The sequence below is a fragment of the Lactuca virosa genome, chromosome 9, assembly GCF_052849685.1.
Source record: "Lactuca virosa cultivar CGN04683 chromosome 9, Lactuca_virosa_CGN04683_v6, whole genome shotgun sequence".
Taxonomy (NCBI): domain Eukaryota; kingdom Viridiplantae; phylum Streptophyta; class Magnoliopsida; order Asterales; family Asteraceae; genus Lactuca; species Lactuca virosa.
In genome coordinates, this window is record NC_136434.1 from 221,396,309 (window position 1) to 221,415,045 (window position 18,737).

General features: G+C 39.2%; 1 protein-coding gene across 3 annotated transcripts; it reads left to right on the forward strand.

Annotated features, from left to right (window-relative positions):
- The first annotated feature begins 3,867 nt into the window (after positions 1–3,867).
- Positions 3,868–17,581, forward strand: LOC145136738 (E3 ubiquitin-protein ligase UPL2-like). Of its 3 annotated transcripts, XM_079070848.1 has the most exons (17): positions 3,868–4,256; positions 4,925–5,020; positions 5,101–5,307; positions 5,388–12,539; positions 12,606–13,106; positions 13,188–13,508; positions 13,602–13,809; positions 13,887–14,161; positions 14,236–14,564; positions 14,662–15,814; positions 15,903–16,049; positions 16,156–16,236; positions 16,311–16,536; positions 16,616–16,755; positions 16,826–16,932; positions 17,006–17,149; positions 17,253–17,581. In XM_079070848.1, exons 1-16 carry the CDS (start codon positions 4,224–4,226, stop codon positions 17,106–17,108), a joined length of 11,079 nt encoding a protein of 3,692 aa, XP_078926974.1. In that variant the 5' UTR covers positions 3,868–4,223; the 3' UTR covers positions 17,109–17,149; positions 17,253–17,581. The 3 variants fall into 3 exon arrangements, with proteins under 3 accessions (XP_078926974.1, XP_078926973.1, XP_078926972.1); XM_079070847.1 differs by having other exon boundaries at positions 5,388–13,106; positions 17,238–17,581; XM_079070846.1 differs by having other exon boundaries at positions 5,388–13,106.
- Positions 17,582–18,737: the final 1,156 nt, after the last annotated feature.

The window sequence follows — 18,737 nt, forward strand, 5'->3', positions numbered from 1 at the left end:
ATGGTGGCCAGGAATGAGGCCATCATATCCTTTATATAGGGGACTCACCAATAATTTAGGTTTTCATTCTGGGCCTAATACGCCTAGCGTACCCTCTGGTACGCCCAACGTACTAGGTGGTCTCCGCGTCAAATGCACGCATATGAGTACCACCCGCGTACACTCTAGTACGCCCCGCGTACTCATTTACCACTTTTTTCTAAAAAGGGCCAAAATGGACAAATGCTCAAAAGATCAAGGTTTACAGGGTATACCTGGACATGGGATGTTACAAGTCCTCCTCTACCTCTTCCTCGTCTTCTTCTTCCTCCTCCTCTGGATCCTCTTCGGGCTCTTTTTCCATTATTTCCTCAGGATCCTCTTCGATCCACCCCCATTTCCCTGGCTAGGGAAATAGGGGTCTCCGGGCATGTGGAATCCTGCCATGTCGTCTGTAGAGAGATAAGAAATGCATTAAAGGTTTAAGTGTGTGACTCTGTAATGTTCTAAAATACTCCTATAGTATTTTAACTTTATGTTTGATTCCAGAGGTTCTTGCTATATAGGGTTGGTATGTTTTAAACTCGTTGTTCACCACAACCATTCCAGACACATGTTTGTCATATCTCGCATAGATATAGTTGATCAGGCTATATTCATCCAAAATATGATTACATAACTATCTAGGCTTAATCACAGCGTCTAACTTATCTAAATACTTTTATATGGCTCTTATTACGACACTGTTCTAGTATGTATACATGAACGTATACTTTTATAAAAATACTTATATTTCAAAAAGTATACTTTTAGTCAGAGTGTTTTAGCCCCATTGTATTTATAGTTGTATATCTTACATGGTTTGATATACTTAGTTCACTATAAACAATGCTCTGATACCAATCTGTCACACCCCCAAACCAGAACGGCGAAAACGTTTGGGAGTGGATGATTTTCATGTATAGTATCATAACAATTGAATAGTAACGATCAAAGCATTACAACCATTGTATTGAATATTTCATAAGTTTACATTGTACTCAAAAACATTGTTTACATGATATCATATGCATATGACAAAAATAAATAACGTGACACGACGACGCCCCGTCCACCAGAAACTCTTGTGATTACCTGTTTACTGGTTTCCTGAGAATACAAGTGATTTTGAAAAGTGTCAACAATTAAGTTGGTGAGTTCATAAGCGTTTTGTATGAGAAGGATTTGTAACTGTTTCGTGTAAAATGATAGTGAAAATCCAATATTTTCTTTAAAAACGAGCTATAAGTCTTAAACCCAATACTAAAAATGTAAGTAATGTTGTATTGGGAAATAGTGTTAAGAAGTTTTGTCTTTGTATAAAACTACTTGAATGTATGTTAACCCGTAAACCAAATGTGTCGTTGTTTCCCCATGTGAGTTCTTATAACCGCAATATGATTGATATGCCTGTTGCGACGTTCTTCAGGCGTCGGAATGTTAACGACATTTGTCACCCCAGACCTGCCGGTCCAACTGTAGCTAACAACTAGGGTGTGGGATTGTTAGTCCCATATAGATCTATACACAAGTGTCTCGTTCTCCCTCCAAGAGACTCTGATTATAATTCATGACTTTTGTTGGTACTTAGGTAAGTACTTGAAGACGTGTCTCACAAATAATTGATTCAACGAGTTTACGTGTAATGAACTGAAATTCCTTTTTCTTGTAAATGAAATAATTATACCTTCAAATAATTATATGTTTCTTCCAAAATGATAATGTAGTGTTTGTGACTCCCAAACTATACAAATTATAGTTTATTATGTTTGTTTGATAAGACTATTTATATAATCATTTATATAAATACATAGTAGTTATCTTGTCTAGTTTCTAAATGTATGGTCAAAACACCATATTTTTGGGTTGTAACCCCCAAAATGGTGAAATAACTAAAATGCAACCCCTTGTTGTTAGGAAAAACTATATTTTGGTAAAAAGCTTCAAAAACCTTGACGTTTTGCTATCATAATTTTTCTTATGATTTTATAACATAGATTATGTTTTGTTTTTTGTTAGTTTTGCATTTCAAAACTAAGATATATCACAAATAGTTGTGTAAAAGCTAGTGATAACCATATCTCATGCAAACAATGTCTTATATTTAACATAAAGATGAAACTTGCAAGTATTTGTGTGATAAACCAAAATTTTACTTGTATTCCCTCCCCCCCTAAAACATGAAAAACTTGAAAATGTGGGGGTATGAACTCACATTGAGTATGGTTGTGGGTTGTTTGGAGAGATGGTGTGAAGATCTCCAAGCCTAAACACTTGAATTGGGTTGATGAACTCTTTGAAGATGATCTTATCCTAAAAGTTTTAACACGTAATAATGTGTGTAAAAGATGAAACTAACATGAAAGTGTGTAAAAACACTAGATTAGCAAGAAAACTTACCAAAACTTCTATGGATAAACTTGGAGAATTTGAACTTGGAAGATTTTTGGCTTGCTTCTTGAGAGAGTTTGGAGTAATCAGAAGGAAAAATATGGAATTGGTGGGAGGTTTGTGGGTGATTTCGGCCCAAGCTAAAGAGGGAAATATGATGGGATATTTGCTTAGTTATCTGTTGGTTAAAAGCATGGATATTTGCTGGGTAATAAATCTTATGGGAAACTGTTGTATCAATCAAGTCACAAAGTCAACACTTCCTTATCCTTTCCTTTCTTTCCCACCAAAATCCCTTAGCATGACCGAAATCACATGTGATTTCGGTCCTAGGCATGATTTGATCAAGTGTGATTTCGGCCTAACTATGATTTCGGCCATGACATCACCCACTAAAGGGTGATTTCGGTTTTGGCATGGGATTTGGGTCCTTAGCATGATTTCGGTCCTAAGCCATCCACAAATGGTGGTTTTCGGTTTGGTATTACCCACTAAAGGGTGATTTTGGTTTTGGTGCAAACCGAAATCACTTAAATGGTTGGGGTCCTAGGCCGAACACTCTAAGGCAGGGTTTAATTTATGATTTTTGTTCTAACTTGTTGACTTTCAAATGTTCATTGCGAACATGGTTTTCAAAGTATATATGTATTTACTTATACAAAATGATGTCTTTTGGCTTTCAAGGATTTATTGCAACAAAGTTATAATGTGGTTTTACTTATACATAAACTTGTTTAAAACACACTATTAATGTTCTAATAGTTTGTTATCAGTTTTTACCAAAAGCAAATAAAATAAACTTGTTTAAAACACACTATTAATTTTCTTCACCACGGTTGTTTCTCTTTACTCACTTCGTGTATTTAACAAACTCCATGTGAACTAATTTTACTTCACCATGATTGAATCTATTAAGTGTGCTCTAATCCACGTTAAAAACTATATGTTAACTCAAATTCAGTTAGATCTAAAGGGGTGTTTGACTAAACTTATTAAGGGCTTATTTTTGCTCATTTTTTCTAGCTTATTTTTCATGATCTCGGTTTATTTTCTTAGTGTAAATCATAATAAGCTCTTAAGTTGAAAAATAAGTAAAAAAAATGAGCTTATAAAAATAAGCTCGAAAAAGACACCCTTAATAAGCTTAGCCAAATACCCCTAATTATACCATCATCTTAAAAACATAACATGACATAACTTTAGTTATAACAATCGTTTACAAAATATAAATGATTTACAAGTTTTTGTAATGTTCTGTATTATAAAAAATTAAATTAATTAAGATGTTATCATTTATAACCGAATACAAATATTTTGTCATTTATAACCGAATACAAATATTTTGGCTAAATATGTGTTAAATTATTTTGAGTTGGTATCGGTAAAAGGTAAATGGTAGGTCGGTGAAAAGAAATATATAAGCCCTCTCTGTGCTGCCTTTTTCTTTTTGTAAATCGTTCCTAGGACGACAGTAAGCTTCTTTGCTTGAGCAATTCTCTCTTTGTTCTTCCCTTTTCACTCTTCATTCTTCCCTTATCTTTCATACCTACATCTACAATCGCACGCAAACACTTTCAATTTCTCTCTCTGATCAACCGCCGGCAAACCACAAGGGAAGAAGAAAAAACCCTTGCCTCGAAAACCCTTGAATCGAACCATTGGTTGATTTCTTCAATATTGATTCCCCACTATCTGATATTTTGTCAATTCGATCGTCTTTGACGCTAATTGATCGTATTTAATACTAATCGTACGATCAACGAATCGATCGGTTGTGTTTTGTGGGCAATGCTATTTGTCACGTTGATTTCAATATGAAGTTACGGAGAAGGAGGGCATCAGAAGTGGTTAGTGCAGTTATTATATTCTTTTAGTCTTTTATTTTATTGGAAGTTGTGTAATGGAGTGTGGTAGTTTAGGGTTTATTCAATTATTTTAGGGTTTTTTAATCGGGAATTAACATGATGGAGACTAGCGGTTTGTTCGATCGTTTCTTTCGATCGATAGCGGTGTTTTTACTATTTGAATGTACCAGTTTTACGCATGCCCACTCATATGATCTTTTAAATTATTGGAAGATTGATTTTTTGTTTACTTGTGGCATTTGTATCTTATTTATTTAATGTTTTCCATTTTGGCTGTTTTTTATCAGTAAAATTTTGGATTGCTTTGTACACTTGATTTTTGGTATTCCAGTAAACTCCACACTCTCAAAAATTATGGATTCCTAGAAATCCCCATCCCCATCCTCTAGGTAGAAGCTTTTGTGTTTACATGAACTATCAGATATTTTGATTCAAAACTAAACGTAAGTGTTTCCATATGTCACTTCCTTATGTTTCCCACTCTATATGACAATTAGCAGCTTTTTATCCTTGGATTCATCATGTCTTCAATGATGAAAATTGAATTAGTAAAATTCTTTAAAAGCCATGCTGACAGTTGAATTCTGTATACTTTGATTTGTTTAAATGTTGATGATACATGTTGTATGCTTCTTTTCATTGTGCATCAGCCTCCCAAAATCAAGTCATTTATCAATGGTGTAACTGCTGCTCCACTTGAAAGTATCGAGGAACCCTTGAAAAGCTTCTTCTGGGATTTTGACAAGGTACATCTACATTCCTATCCGACTTAGCCATATAATCCTGCTTATATATGGGTTGTTTGTGATGATTGTTGTTGATACAGGGGGACTTCCATCATTGGATTGATCTATTTAACCACTTCGATACTTTCTTTGAGAAATACATAAAACCAAGGAAAGATTTGCAAGTTGAGGATGATTTCTTGGAGTTTGACCCTCCCTTCCCAAGGGAATCCGTCCTGCAGATTTTGCGTGTTGTTAGAATAATATTGGAAAACTGCACAAACAAACACTTCTATAGCTCCTATGAGGTAAAAAATCTATCTTTGCACTTCATAGTTACTTCTTATTTTACTTAGTAAGTTACTTATTCTGGATTGATACGATGCAGCATCATCTTTCTTCTCTACTGGCATCCACTGATGCGGATGTGGTTGAAGCCTGTCTGCAAACTCTATCAGCTTTCTTAAAGAAATCAATTGGAAAACACATTATAAGAGATGCATCCCTAAATTCAAAGCTATTTGCTTTTGCACAAGGTTGGGGTGGGAAAGATGAAGGACTTGGATTGGTTTCATGTGCAGTTGAAAACATATCCGACTCAGTAGCTCATGAGCTGGGTAGCACTCTCCATTTCGAATTCTATGCAGTGAACGAGTCATCACACGAGTCAAATCAAGGGCTACAGATTATCCATCTCCCTAAAATCAATACATACGAAAAATCCGATCTTGAACTTTTGCACAAGTTAGTTGAAGAATATAAAGTCCCACCTAGTTTAAGATTCTCACTTTTGACAAGATTACGTTTCGCAAGAGCTTTCACCTCTTTCACTGCTCGACAACAATACACATGTATTCGCTTACATGCGTTTGTAGTTCTAGTTCAAGCATGTGGTGATACTGATGATCTGGTCTCCTTTTTTAACACTGAGCCCGAGTTCATCAATGAATTGGTGACTTTATTGAGCTATGAAGATGCAGTTCCTGAAAAGATTCGGATTTTAAGTCTGTCTTCTTTGGTTGCACTCTGTCAAGATCGGTCCCGCCAACCGACTGTGCTGTCTGCTGTGACATCTGGCGGACACCGTGGCATCCTGTCTAGTCTCATGCAGAAGGCTATTGATTCTGTGGTTAGTAAATCGTCTAAAGGGTCTATTCTTTTTGCTGAAGCTTTACTCTCCTTGGTCACTGTTTTGGTTTCTTCCTCTTCTGGGTGTTCTGCTATGCGTGAAGCAGGGTTTATACCAACACTTTTACCTCTTCTTAAAAACACAGACCCTCAACATCTGCATTTGGTTGGGACAGCTGTACATGTTCTAGAAGCTTTTATGGATTACAGTAATCCCGCAGCTGCTTTATTTAGAGACCTTGGAGGGTTGGATGATACGATATATAGACTGAAGGTAGAAGTTTCTCATGTTGAAAATGGATCAAAGCAAGAAGGTAGTACGTCTGTTGAGATGGAGAGTTCTGAATCTGATCATGATCAACCTCTTTATTCTGAAGCTTTGGTGTCATACCATAGGAGGTCTTTAATGAAAGCTTTACTACGTGCTATATCACTTGGAACATATGCTCCTGGAACCACTGCACGTGTTTATGGCTCTGAAGAAAGTTTGTTGCCACATTGCTTATATGTGATCTTTAAAAAAGCTAAAGACTTTGGTGGTGGGATGTTTTCACTGGCGGCGATTGTCATGAGTGATCTCATCCATAAAGATCCTACTTGTTATTCGATCTTGGAAGAAGCTTCTCTTCCTTCTGCATTTTTGGATGCTATAATGGATGGTGTGGTTTGCTCTGGTGAAGCGATAACATGCATACCTCAGTGTTTGGATGCGTTGTGCCTTAATAACAATGGCCTTCAGGCTGTGAAAGATCGTAATGCTTTGAGGTGTTTTGTGAAGATATTTACATCAAGAATGTATCTACGCGCTCTTATGGGTGATACCCCGAGTTCATTGTCTAGTGGTCTTGATGAACTGATGAGACATGCTTCTTCTCTACGTGCACATGGGGTGGATACACTGATTGAGATTCTGAAAGCCATTGAAAAGCTTGGATCTGGATCTGGACCTGAAGCTACTTCCTCAACTGTGGATGCTCCAAGCTCTTCTTCTGTTCCAATGGAAACTGATGCAGATGATAAGATTGAAAATCCTGAGAAGGGTCCTGAACAACCTTCTGATGCATCTTCGTTGAATGTCGAGACCTTTCTCCCTGATTGTGTTAACAATGCTGCTCGTTTACTTGAAACAATTCTTCAAAATTCTGACACGTGTCGTATATTTGTGGATAAAAAGGGAATCGAAGCTGTTTTGCAGTTATTCACCCTACCTTTGATGCCTTCATCTGTGTCTGTTGGACAGAGCATATCTGTGGCTTTTAAAAACTTCTCTCCACATCATTCAGCATCACTTGCTCGAGCATTATGTCTTTTCTTGAGAGAGCATTTGAAATTAACAAAAGAGCTTCTCGTTTCTCTTGGAGGTATGCAGCTTGCACAGGTAGAAGAGTCTAAAAGGACAAAGGTGTTGAGGTGCCTTTCTAGTCTTGAAGGTATCTTATCTCTTTCAAATGCTTTATCAAAGGGGACAACTAATCTTGTGTCCGAATTGGGAACCTCTGATGCTGACGTGTTGAAAGATCTTGGAGTTGCCTATCGGGAAATACTCTGGCAAGTTTCCGTTTCTTCTGATTCTAAAGTGGATGAAAAGAAAAGTAGTGAAGCAGAGGCTGAAAATGCCGCCAGTGCTGCTGGTGGTAGTAATGGTGGTGGTGATGGTGATGCTGCCATTGCTGCAAGTAATGAAAGGGAAAGTGATGATGATGCGAGCATGCCAGTTGTCAGATACATGAACCCAGTGTCTGTTCGGAATAGTACACACCCTCACTGGGGTTTAGAGCGTGACTTTGTTTCAGTTGTTCGATCTGGTGAAGGGTTCAGCCGTCGCAGCCGACACGGGTTGGCACGTATACGAGGAGGAAGAACGGGTAGACATCTTGAAGCTTTACATATTGATCCGGAAGCTTCCATGAGCAACACTGAAGTAAGCTCTTCCCAGGATCTGAAGAAAAAAACCCCTGAAGCTCTTGTTATGGAAAGCCTCAACAAACTTGCTTCTACTATACGATCTTTCTTCACCACTCTTGTAAAAGGATTCCCATCGTCTAATCGGCGTAGGGCTGAAACTGGATCCTTAAGTACTGCTTCCAAGAACATCGGGACTGCATTAGCAAAGATTTTTCTTGAGGCCCTTGGTTTCCAAGGGTACTCCATGGGACCGGGTTTTGATGTGTTGTCTGTGAAGTGTTGTTATCTTGGAAAAGTTGTGGATCACATGGCGGCATTGACATTTGATAACAGGCGGCGTATCTGCTACACGGTAATGATAAATAACTTCTATGTCCAGGGGACTTTCAAGGAACTACTCACCACTTTTGAAGCTACAAGTCAGTTGCTATGGTCATTACCTCATTCTGCTTCAACATCTGGTGGTGATAATGAAAATGGTGAAGGAAGCAAGTTATCTCATGGTTCATGGTTACTTGATACGTTACAGAGCTACTGTCGTCTTCTAGAGTTTTTTGTTAACTCTACCTTCCTGTTACCTCCAACCTCCACATCTCAAGCTCAGTTGCTTGTACAGCCTGTTGCTGTTGGTTTATCAATCGGGTTGTTTCCTGTTCCTCGAGATCCCGAAGTGTTTGTTCGTATGCTGCAATCTCAGGTTCTTGATGTAATACTTCCCATCTGGAACCACCCTATGCTTCCAAATTGTAATCCAGGGTTCATTACTTCAATTGTGACACTTGTCACCCATGTATACTGCGGTGTTGGGGATGCAAAACGGACCCGGAGTGGTGTTTCTGGGAGTGGTAGCCAGAGGTTCATGCCACCTCCACCTGATGAATCCACTATTGCTACGATTGTGGAGATGGGTTTTACTAGAGCAAGGGCAGAGGAAGCATTAAGACGAGTTGAAACGAATAGTGTTGAGATGGCCATGGAATGGTTGTTTACTCATGCTGAAGATCCTGTTCAGGAGGATGATGAGTTGGCGAGAGCACTTGCTTTATCTCTAGGAAACTCATCTGAGGGCCCAAAAGTAGATAGCAACACGGAAAAAACAAGTGATGTACAAACGGAAGTGGCGGAAACAAAGACACCGCCTATTGATGACATTCTTGCAGCCACAATGAAGTTGTTTCAAAGTAGTGATACGATGGCTTTTCCCTTGACTGATTTGCTAGTCACGTTCTGTAATAGGAACAAAGGAGAAGATCGGCCGAAAGTGATATTGTACCTTATTCAACAGCTAAAACTTTCTCCACTGGAGGCTTCGAAGGAGACAAGTACACTATGTATGATATCACACACAATGGCATTGCTTCTTGCTGAAGATGTTACTGCTAGAGAAATTGCTGTGAACAATGGCATTGTCTCTGTATCAATCGATATTTTAATCAAGTTCTTGGAAGGAACCGAGTCACAAAGCGAGCTTCTTGTACCAAAATGCATCAGTGCTTTGCTTCTTATCTTGGACAATTTGTTGCAATCCAGGCCAAAAGTTTCTTCCGATAGCAAAGAAGCATCTTTACCTGATTTTAAGCAAGAGCAAGAGCAAGAGCAAAAGAAGGAAGGTGTTGAAGAGAAACCTACTCCAGTTGATGTTGATAAGGAAAAAGAAAAGGGCGGGGCATTTGAAAAGATATTCGGGAAGTCCACTGGTTATCTGACTATTGAAGAGGGTAACAGGATACTCAATGTTGCATGTGATCTTATCAAACGACATGTCCCTGCTATGGTTATGCAAGCAGTTCTATTGTTATGTGCTCGCTTGACAAAAACACACACTCTGGCTCTACAGTTTCTTGAAAATGGAGGTATGATTGATCTTTTCAGTATACCAAAGAGCTCTTTCTTTCCTGGATACGACACAGTAGCTTCTGCTATCATTCGACATCTCATTGAAGATCCCCAGACTCTACAAACAGCAATGGAATTGGAGGTAAGACAGGCATTAAGTGGGACCCGCCATGCTGGCCGTGTCCCCCCTCGAACATTTTTGACATCAATGGCACCTCTTATTTCTAGAGATCCTGAGGTGTTCATGAAAGCAGCAGCAAGCGTATGTCAGTTGGAAACAACAGGAGGGAGAACTGTTGTTGTTTTGTCCAAGGAGAAGGAGAAGGAGAAAGAGAAAGAAAAGGATAAAGAAAAATCAAAAGCACCTGGTGTTGAAATTGGTATATCTGAAAATAAATCTCAAGATGGGCCAGCAAAGTGTGGTAAAGCCCAGAAAAAGATTTCTGCTAATCTGACACAGGTTGTTGATCACCTGCTTGAAATTATATCAAAATATTCTGAGGAAGATTGCGTTAGATCTGGTAATGCTGCCATGAACATGGAGATAGACGAGTCTACTGCCAACAAGGGTAAAATGAAAGTGGATGAAACAAGGAAAGAATCAGACAGTCAATCAGAAAGATCAGCAGGGTTAGCTAAGGTGACATTTGTCCTCAAGTTGCTGAGTGATATTCTTCTAATGTATGTACATGCGGTTGGAATAATTCTGAAACGGGATCTTGAGATGTGTCAGCTGAGGGGATATAATGAGGTAGAATACCCTGGACATGGTGGGATTGTGCATCATGTTACACATCGACTTCTCCACCCTTCCATTGATAACAAGAGTACAACTACAGCCTCAGGATCTGATGAATGGAGAGGGAAATTATCCGAGAAAGCTTCGTGGTTTTTGGTGGTTTTGTGTGGTCGCTCAAGCGAAGGGCGTAGGCGTGTCATTAATGTCCTTGTGAAAGCCCTGTCATCATTTGCCAACTCAGCCAACAGCTCATCTAAGGGCAGTTTATTGCCTGATAAACGGGTTCTTGCTTTTGTTGATTTGGTTTATTCGATTTTGTCTAAAAATTCATCTTCCGGCAATGTACCTGGTTCCGGATGCTCTCCTGATATAGCCAAAGGAATGATTGATGGAGGGATGATTCCGTGTCTCTCCAGCATTCTTCAGGTACTGGATCTCGACCATCCGGACGCCCCTAAAGTTGTAAATATCATTGTTAAAGCCATGGAAGGGTTAACACGGGCCGCCAATGCAGTGGAGCAACTCCCATTATCTGATTTGGGTAACAAGAAAAAGTCGGTTAGTTTGAGTACCGGATCCGATAATCAGATGCCTGACAATAACAATAGTACCCCTGTTGACGAGATACCCGAGGGTAATAATAATAGTCAACATGAGATCGCAGATGACAATGACACTGAGCAACATGATGAAGAAACAACTCAGGATGAGGGTGGTGGTGGTCAACAGTCAAACTTAAACCAGCCACCGGCAGAACAGGAGTTGAGAATTGAAATGGACGAAACTGAAGAGATGGAAGATGGCGGTGTGTTGCGTGATTCTGATCAGATTGAAATGACTTTTCATGTTGAGGGTAGGGGTGGTGGTGATGAAGATGATGACATGGGCGATGACGGTGAGGATGACGAGGATGATGAGGATGGCGATGGAGAAGGCGATGGCGATGACGAGGATGAGGATATAGCTGAAGATGGTACTGCTTTGATGTCACTGGCTGACACGGATGTGGAGGACCATGATGAAACTGGGTTAGGAGATGAGTATCAGGAGGACGACATGGTTGATGAAGAGGACGATGATTATCATGAAAACCGTGTTATTGAGGTGAGGTGGCGAGAGGCTCTGGATGGTGTGCTGGGTCAACCGGGAGGAGATAGTGGACTTATCGACATTGCTGCAGAGCCTTTCGAAGGTGTGAATGTTGATGACCTTTTTGGGCTTCGAAGACCTTTAGGGTTTGACCGACGCCGTCAACAGAGTCGAACCTCATTTGATAGGTCGGGTACAGAAGGGAATGGAATTGGGAGTGGGAGTGGGAATGGTTTGCAGCATCCTCTTTTATTGAGACCTTCTCAGTCTGGTGACTTGGGTTCAATTCAGGAATTGGAATCGTTATCTGGTGGCAGCTTTGATGTGGCTCATTTCTATATGTTTGATGCTCCTGTTCTTCCATTCGATCATGCACAACAGTCTAGTGTATTTGGTGACAGAGTTGGAATTGGAGGAGCAGCCCCGCCGCCATTGTCTGACTTTTCTGTTGGTTTGGAGTTGCGTGCACCTGGAAGAAGAGGACCGGGAGATGGGCGGTGGACTGATGACGGGCAACCACAAGCAGGTGGTCAGGCTGCTGCTATTGTACAAGCTGTAGAAGAACTATTCATGTCTCAGTTACGCCCTCCATCCACTACAACTTCTACTCAGAGACAACATTCAGATTCCCCCTTGCCCAATGATAATCAGCCTGGTGGTGAGACTGATCAAACTAATACACCCCATCAAGACCTTAATGAAGTGGTTGAAAATGTTCAAGTTCAGCCCAACACAGCTGTAGAAGAACAACAAGCGGATGGCCACACCTCTCAAGACAATGCACCGAATAGTCACGATAACATGGAAATCGGTGATGGAAACGTTAATGTGAATGAGCAACAGGTAGAGATTTTTTTTTTTTTTTTTTGGGGTGACTTTTCTGATGCAATATGGTTTGTGGCATTTCAGGATTTGTCAGCAAATGATGAGGATGCAAGCAACCATCTGTCGGTAACCTCAGGTGATAATGTGCTACCAGATGTTGACATGAATGTTGCTGATCCTGATCAAGGAGGTGTCATGGAGGAGTCAGACAGTCGCATTGCCCGGCAGGATAACAATGGTCAACCAGATGAAACGGGTGCAACTAATGCAGATGCAGCAGCAGCCCCAAATGCAAATGGCATAGATCCAACCTTCCTGGAGGCACTCCCTGCAGATCTAAGGGCAGAAGTGTTGGCTTCACAACAAGCTCAATCTGCCCCACCCCCACCTCCGGTTGCTGCTCCTGCTCCTGTTACTGCTGAAGATATTGATCCAGAATTCTTAGCTGCCCTTCCTCCAGATATTCAAGCAGAAGTTTTAGCCCAACAACGCGCACAGAGGGTCGCACATCAAGCTGAAGGGCAACCTGTGGATATGGACAATGCATCAATTATAGCCACTTTTCCAGCTGATTTACGCGAAGAGGTTTGCATTGCATCTCCAGAAGAAGTTAAAAATTGTCAATACATACTCTAATATGGATGGTTGATTGTTATTTGTTTGTAGGTCCTGTTGACCTCTTCAGAGGCGGTTCTCTCAGCATTGCCATCTCCATTGCTTGCTGAAGCACAGATGCTGAGGGATAGAGCTATGAGTCACTATCAGGCCCGTAGCTTGTTTGGAAATAGCCATAGACTGAATAATAATCGTAGGAATGGCTTGGGATTTGATAGGCAGACTGTAATTGATAGGGGTGTGGGTGTTACTATAGGACGAAGGACATCTTCTGCTCTTCTAGAAAACCTCAAAGTCAAGGAAGTCGAGGGGGACCCACTTCTAGATCCTGATGCATTGAAAGCATTGATCAGACTTCTACGACTAGCACAGGTAATAATTACTTACTCCATCTCAATCTAGTCCCTTAGGTTATTTTCCTTTTGAAATGTGCAGAGTTTGACTTGACCATTTTCTTGATGTCAGCCCCTTGGAAAAGGCCTTTTGCAGAGACTCTTTTTGAACTTATGTGCTCATAGTTACACAAGGGCAACCCTTGTTTTTCTGCTACTTTACATGATCAAGATGGAGACTGAAGGCCCTGTAGGTGGAGGTGGATTAACAACAGTAAACTCTCAGAGGCTTTATGGCTGTCAGTCTAATGTTGTTTATGGCCGATCACAGCTCTTGGATGGTACTATGGTCTCCTCTTAACATGACACTCATGTTGTCTTCTATAAAATCTAATATCTTTCCATATATTAATTACAGGTCTCCCACCTCTCGTACTGCGTCGGGTCCTTGAGATTTTGACATACTTGGCTACAAACCATTCTTCTGTTGCTAATTTGCTCTTCTACTTTGATTCTTCACTTGTCCCGGATTCCTTGAGTCTCAAATACCATGATAAGAAGAACGATAAGGGAAAAGAGAAAGTTGTTGAAGGAGGAGGAGGATCTGGATCCGATGGTGATATACCTATTTTATTGTTTGTAAAGCTTTTGAATCAGCCCCTTTTCCTTCGCAGTATTGCCCATCTAGAACAGGTATGTATATTTATCCCTGTTGAACACAACACCACACCAGTATAAACTTTTTAAATAAATAAATGATGCATCAGGTCATGGGTCTGCTTCAAGTGGTTGTATACACTGCTGCTTCAAAACTTGATTCCCAATCTCATACCGAACAAGAACAAGAACAAGCAGCAGCAGCTACAGCTAGCTCCCAAGGTCTTCCCGCCATTGAAACTGCTACTGCTACTGCTAGTGACAATCCTCCTGCTCAGGGAGATTCTTCCTCAGCAGCAGAACCAAGTCAGGATGATAAAAGTGTGAGTGATGGATTATCCACTTCAGATGACCAGAAAAGTGTCAACATGTATGACATCTTCATGAAGCTACCACAACCTGATTTACACAATCTATGCAGCCTTCTTGGCCATGAGGGGTAAGTAATATTTACTTTTACTATCCTAAATAATCCATCTCTGTCCACCATTTCAAATATCAAAATGCTTATTCTTTTGTCCACCATGAATGACTAGGCTATCTGATAAAGTTTACCTGCTTACTGGGGAAGTTCTGAAGAAATTGGCATCGGTTGCTCCTTTACATAGAAAATTCTTTATTGTGGAGCTTTCAGATTTAGCTCATAGTCTGAGCAGTTCCGCCATCAAAGAACTCATCACTTTAAGAAACACACAAATGTTGGGTCTGAGTGCTGGATCCATGGCTGGAGCTGCTGTTCTAAGAATCCTTCAGACACTGAGTTCTCTCACTGTATCTGGTGAAAAGAGTGATGCTGATGATGATGACAATAATCAGGAGCATGTCACTATGTGGAAACTAAACGTTTCACTGGAGCCTTTATGGCAAGAATTAAGCGAATGCATAAGTGTGACTGAAACACAGCTGGCACAAAGCTCATTCTCTTCAGTTATGTCCAACACCAACACCAATGCCAATGCTGGTGTTGACCATGTCCAGGGTCAGGGTCAGGGTCAGGGTCAGGGTTCGGGTTCTTCATCTCTATCTCCTCCACTCCCTCCTGGAACCCAAAGGCTTTTGCCCTTCATTGAAGCATTTTTGGTTCTATGTGAGAAGCTTCAAGCAAACAATTCCAATTCCAATTCATCTCTCCAGCAAGAAGACACGTATGCAACAGCAAGGGAAGTGAAGGAACTTTCTGGAAGCTCATCACCAAGTGGGGTTGATGGTGCTGTGACATTTTCTAGATTTGCTGAGAAGCATCGCCGGCTTTTGAATGCTTTTGTCAGACAAAACCCCGGCTTGTTGGAGAAATCACTTTCTATGATGCTGAAAGCACCCAGGTTGATCGACTTTGACAACAAAAGATCATATTTCCGTTCTAGAATCAGACAGCAACACGATCAACATTTGGCTGGTCCACTCCGGATAAGTGTTCGACGGGCATATGTTCTAGAAGATTCCTATAATCAGTTACGGATGCGACCTAGTCAGGATTTGAAAGGACGCTTAAATGTCCATTTTCAAGGTGAAGAAGGTATCGATGCTGGTGGTTTAACAAGAGAATGGTATCAGTTGCTTTCCAGGGTCATATTTGACAAAGGTGCTTTGCTTTTTACAACTGGAGGGAACAATGCAACCTTCCAGCCAAACCCTAATTCTGTATACCAGACAGAGCATCTTTCTTACTTCAAATTCGTTGGCCGTGTGGTACTTTCCACAAATACCCTTTTTTCTTTTTTCAAAATTATAATTAAAATGTTAGTGGAATAAGGTTTTAAAATTATGTATGTTATAGGTTGCTAAAGCTTTGTTTGATGGGCAACTGTTGGATGTTTACTTCACTCGATCCTTCTATAAGCATATCCTTGGTGTGAAGGTAACATATCATGACATAGAGGCTGTTGATCCTGATTATTACAAGAACTTAAAGTGGTTGCTGGAGGTAAGCGACAAACATTGTTTATAGTTTATAATATTTGCATGCAATAATATAATATCATGGTTTGTATGTTTGTTTGTTTTTTACTAATAATGTTTACTTGGTTCAGAATGATGTAAGTGACATACTGGACTTGACATTTAGCATGGATGCCGATGAAGAAAAACACATTCTCTATGAGAAGACAGAGGTTCGTAAATTAGATTTATTTATTTATAGAATGGAGTATTAAGATGTGGTTTATTTGTATATGGTAAAAAAAAGGTTACTGATTATGAGCTGAAACCGGGAGGACGGAACATAAGGGTGACAGAAGAAACAAAGCATGAATATGTGGATCTTGTTGCTGAACATATTCTGACAAATGCGATACGCCCTCAAATAAATTCATTCTTGGAGGGTTTTAATGAGTTGATTCCACGTGACCTTATTTCTATTTTTAATGATAAAGAGCTTGAGCTGCTCATCAGTGGACTCCCAGAGATTGACTGTGAGTATATTTTGTTAAAAAACATATTTACATGATTAAATTTAACCAACCTTGGCCTTGTTAATTGTTTTTAATGCAGTGGATGATCTGAAGGCAAATGCTGAATACACAGGATACACAGTAGGTTCTGGTGCTGTTGTGTGGTTTTGGGAGGTTGTGAAAGCATTTAATAAAGAAGATAGGGCGAGATTGCTTCAATTTGTCACTGGTACATCAAAGGTATATACCTGAATTAATTATTAATGATTTTATGTAATATAATCTAATGATAACATTGATGATTGATTAGGTTCCATTGGAAGGCTTTAAAGCACTACAAGGTATATCGGGTCCACAGAGGTTCCAAATTCATAAAGCTTATGGAGCACCAGAGAGGCTGCCGTCTGCTCATACCTGGTTAGTTTAATTTAGAATTTTTATTTGATTAAATTTAAATATGTATATATATTTATTTTTATTTTTGTTTCAGCTTCAACCAATTAGATCTTCCTGAGTACACATCAAAGGAACAGCTTCAAGAGCGGTTGCTGCTTGCTATCCATGAAGCTAGTGAAGGTTTTGGGTTCGGCTAGTCATTTCAATTTGTTTCAGCTATATGTTATTATGTATAGATGTAAGTATCCCTCCATCACTTCCTTTCTACTATCCTTCATTTGTTTACTTTTGATTCCTATTTCGTTTTGTATAATGAAGAAAGTTAGGTTGATTTTTCTCAGATAAAGAATGAAGATTGGTTATGAATCGTGATGCGTTCGTGAATTTTGAAGAACAAGTCATGACAAGAAAGAGAAAAAGTGATAGACTGATGATATTCTTGTTATGTTTGAACAAGTGGGTGGTTGGTTGGTTGGTTTTTGGGGCTCTATTTGTAAGCATGGAAAATGCTGTGGTCTTATGGGTTGCTTTTGCTTCCTTCTTAGTAGTTTTAGTTTTAGTAGTAGAATAATAAAATGATATAATGATGGAAACTTGACAAAACATGAAACATCCACTGGCTTGGCTTCCTGTAAGTAAATTTTATTACCTATTTTTTGCCTGGTTCCAATTTGGTTTTGTCATTCATTCACTTTACCCTTAAGCTTAGCTAGCTAAGCTTTGTCAAACTCTCTTTGCTCCATTTACCCAAATTTTCTTTTCTTTGTGGATATATATATATATATATATATATATATATATATATATATATGGTGCAATTTATTAGAGATATAAATATAAGAAAAGGACAAAAGAATGTATGTATTTGGATTAATTTCACCTTCTTTCTTTTCAATCGTCTGAGGTTCATCTACATATAAAGAAGTGACACGGGTTGACCTTGACCCAATACTTAAGTTTTGATGGTTGGTTTTATTTAACACGTGGAACTACATACCAAACCAAAAGCCTAACCTAAGAAAACCAAACCTGTTGGTTAGTTGAAAGTTCCTTGGTTAAGCATTCCATCTGGCCTGTCGGAATGGATGTTGGATGTAGATGCAACGTTCAAAAATTTCTACATCATGTTTTTCATTTTCCCATTTCAGTTGATTTTCATTCGGGAGAAAAAACGCCATTAAAAAGAAAAATAATAATTGATGACATATCTTCTGGTTAAAATTTAATGCTCTCGTGCTTGATGCAATTTGATTAAATATGCTAATGTTACAAATACCAAATTATTTTCCAATTCCATCTGATTTTTTATGTCTATTTTTTTTTTCTATTTTGTTTTTTTGTTCCTTAAATTTTTATTTTATTTTATATTTTAATCTTATTATTATTACTGTTATTATTATTATTATTATTATTAGTTTCGATAACCGTATAAAATTCGGACAACATTTTATAAATTCGGATAACATTTCAGATGATATTATAAATTCAGACGACATTATAAAATTCAAACAACTATCATATCCGGTGATGGGGAGGGGCAAGAGGGGCTTGTGCACAAGACCCATTTTTTTCAGGGCCCAATTTATTTACCTATATTCTATGTAATCATAATTTGAAGTCCAAATGTTAAACTCCAGCGTCCCGACATCCAAAGGGCATATTATCAGTCGATTAATTGATCAACATTCAACGACGATTCGAGTTTTCTGTTGAGTGTTGATCATTCAGATTTCAGAAACCAGAAGGCGGCAACGATATATTATCATTTATCAGTCAATTATTCCATTTTTCTTGTTTTCTTTTTGTTCCAATCAATCATTCACTCC

Coding starts and splice junctions, on each gene's coding strand:
- LOC145136738 (XM_079070847.1), top strand. CDS start 4,224: ATGAAGTTACGGAGAAGGAGGGCATCAGAAGTG. Junction 15,815..15,902: donor TCAAATTCGTTGGCCGTGTG/GTACTTTCCACA, acceptor TGTATGTTATAG/GTTGCTAAAGCTTTGTTTGA. Junction 16,237..16,310: donor TTCTCTATGAGAAGACAGAG/GTTCGTAAATTA, acceptor GGTAAAAAAAAG/GTTACTGATTATGAGCTGAA.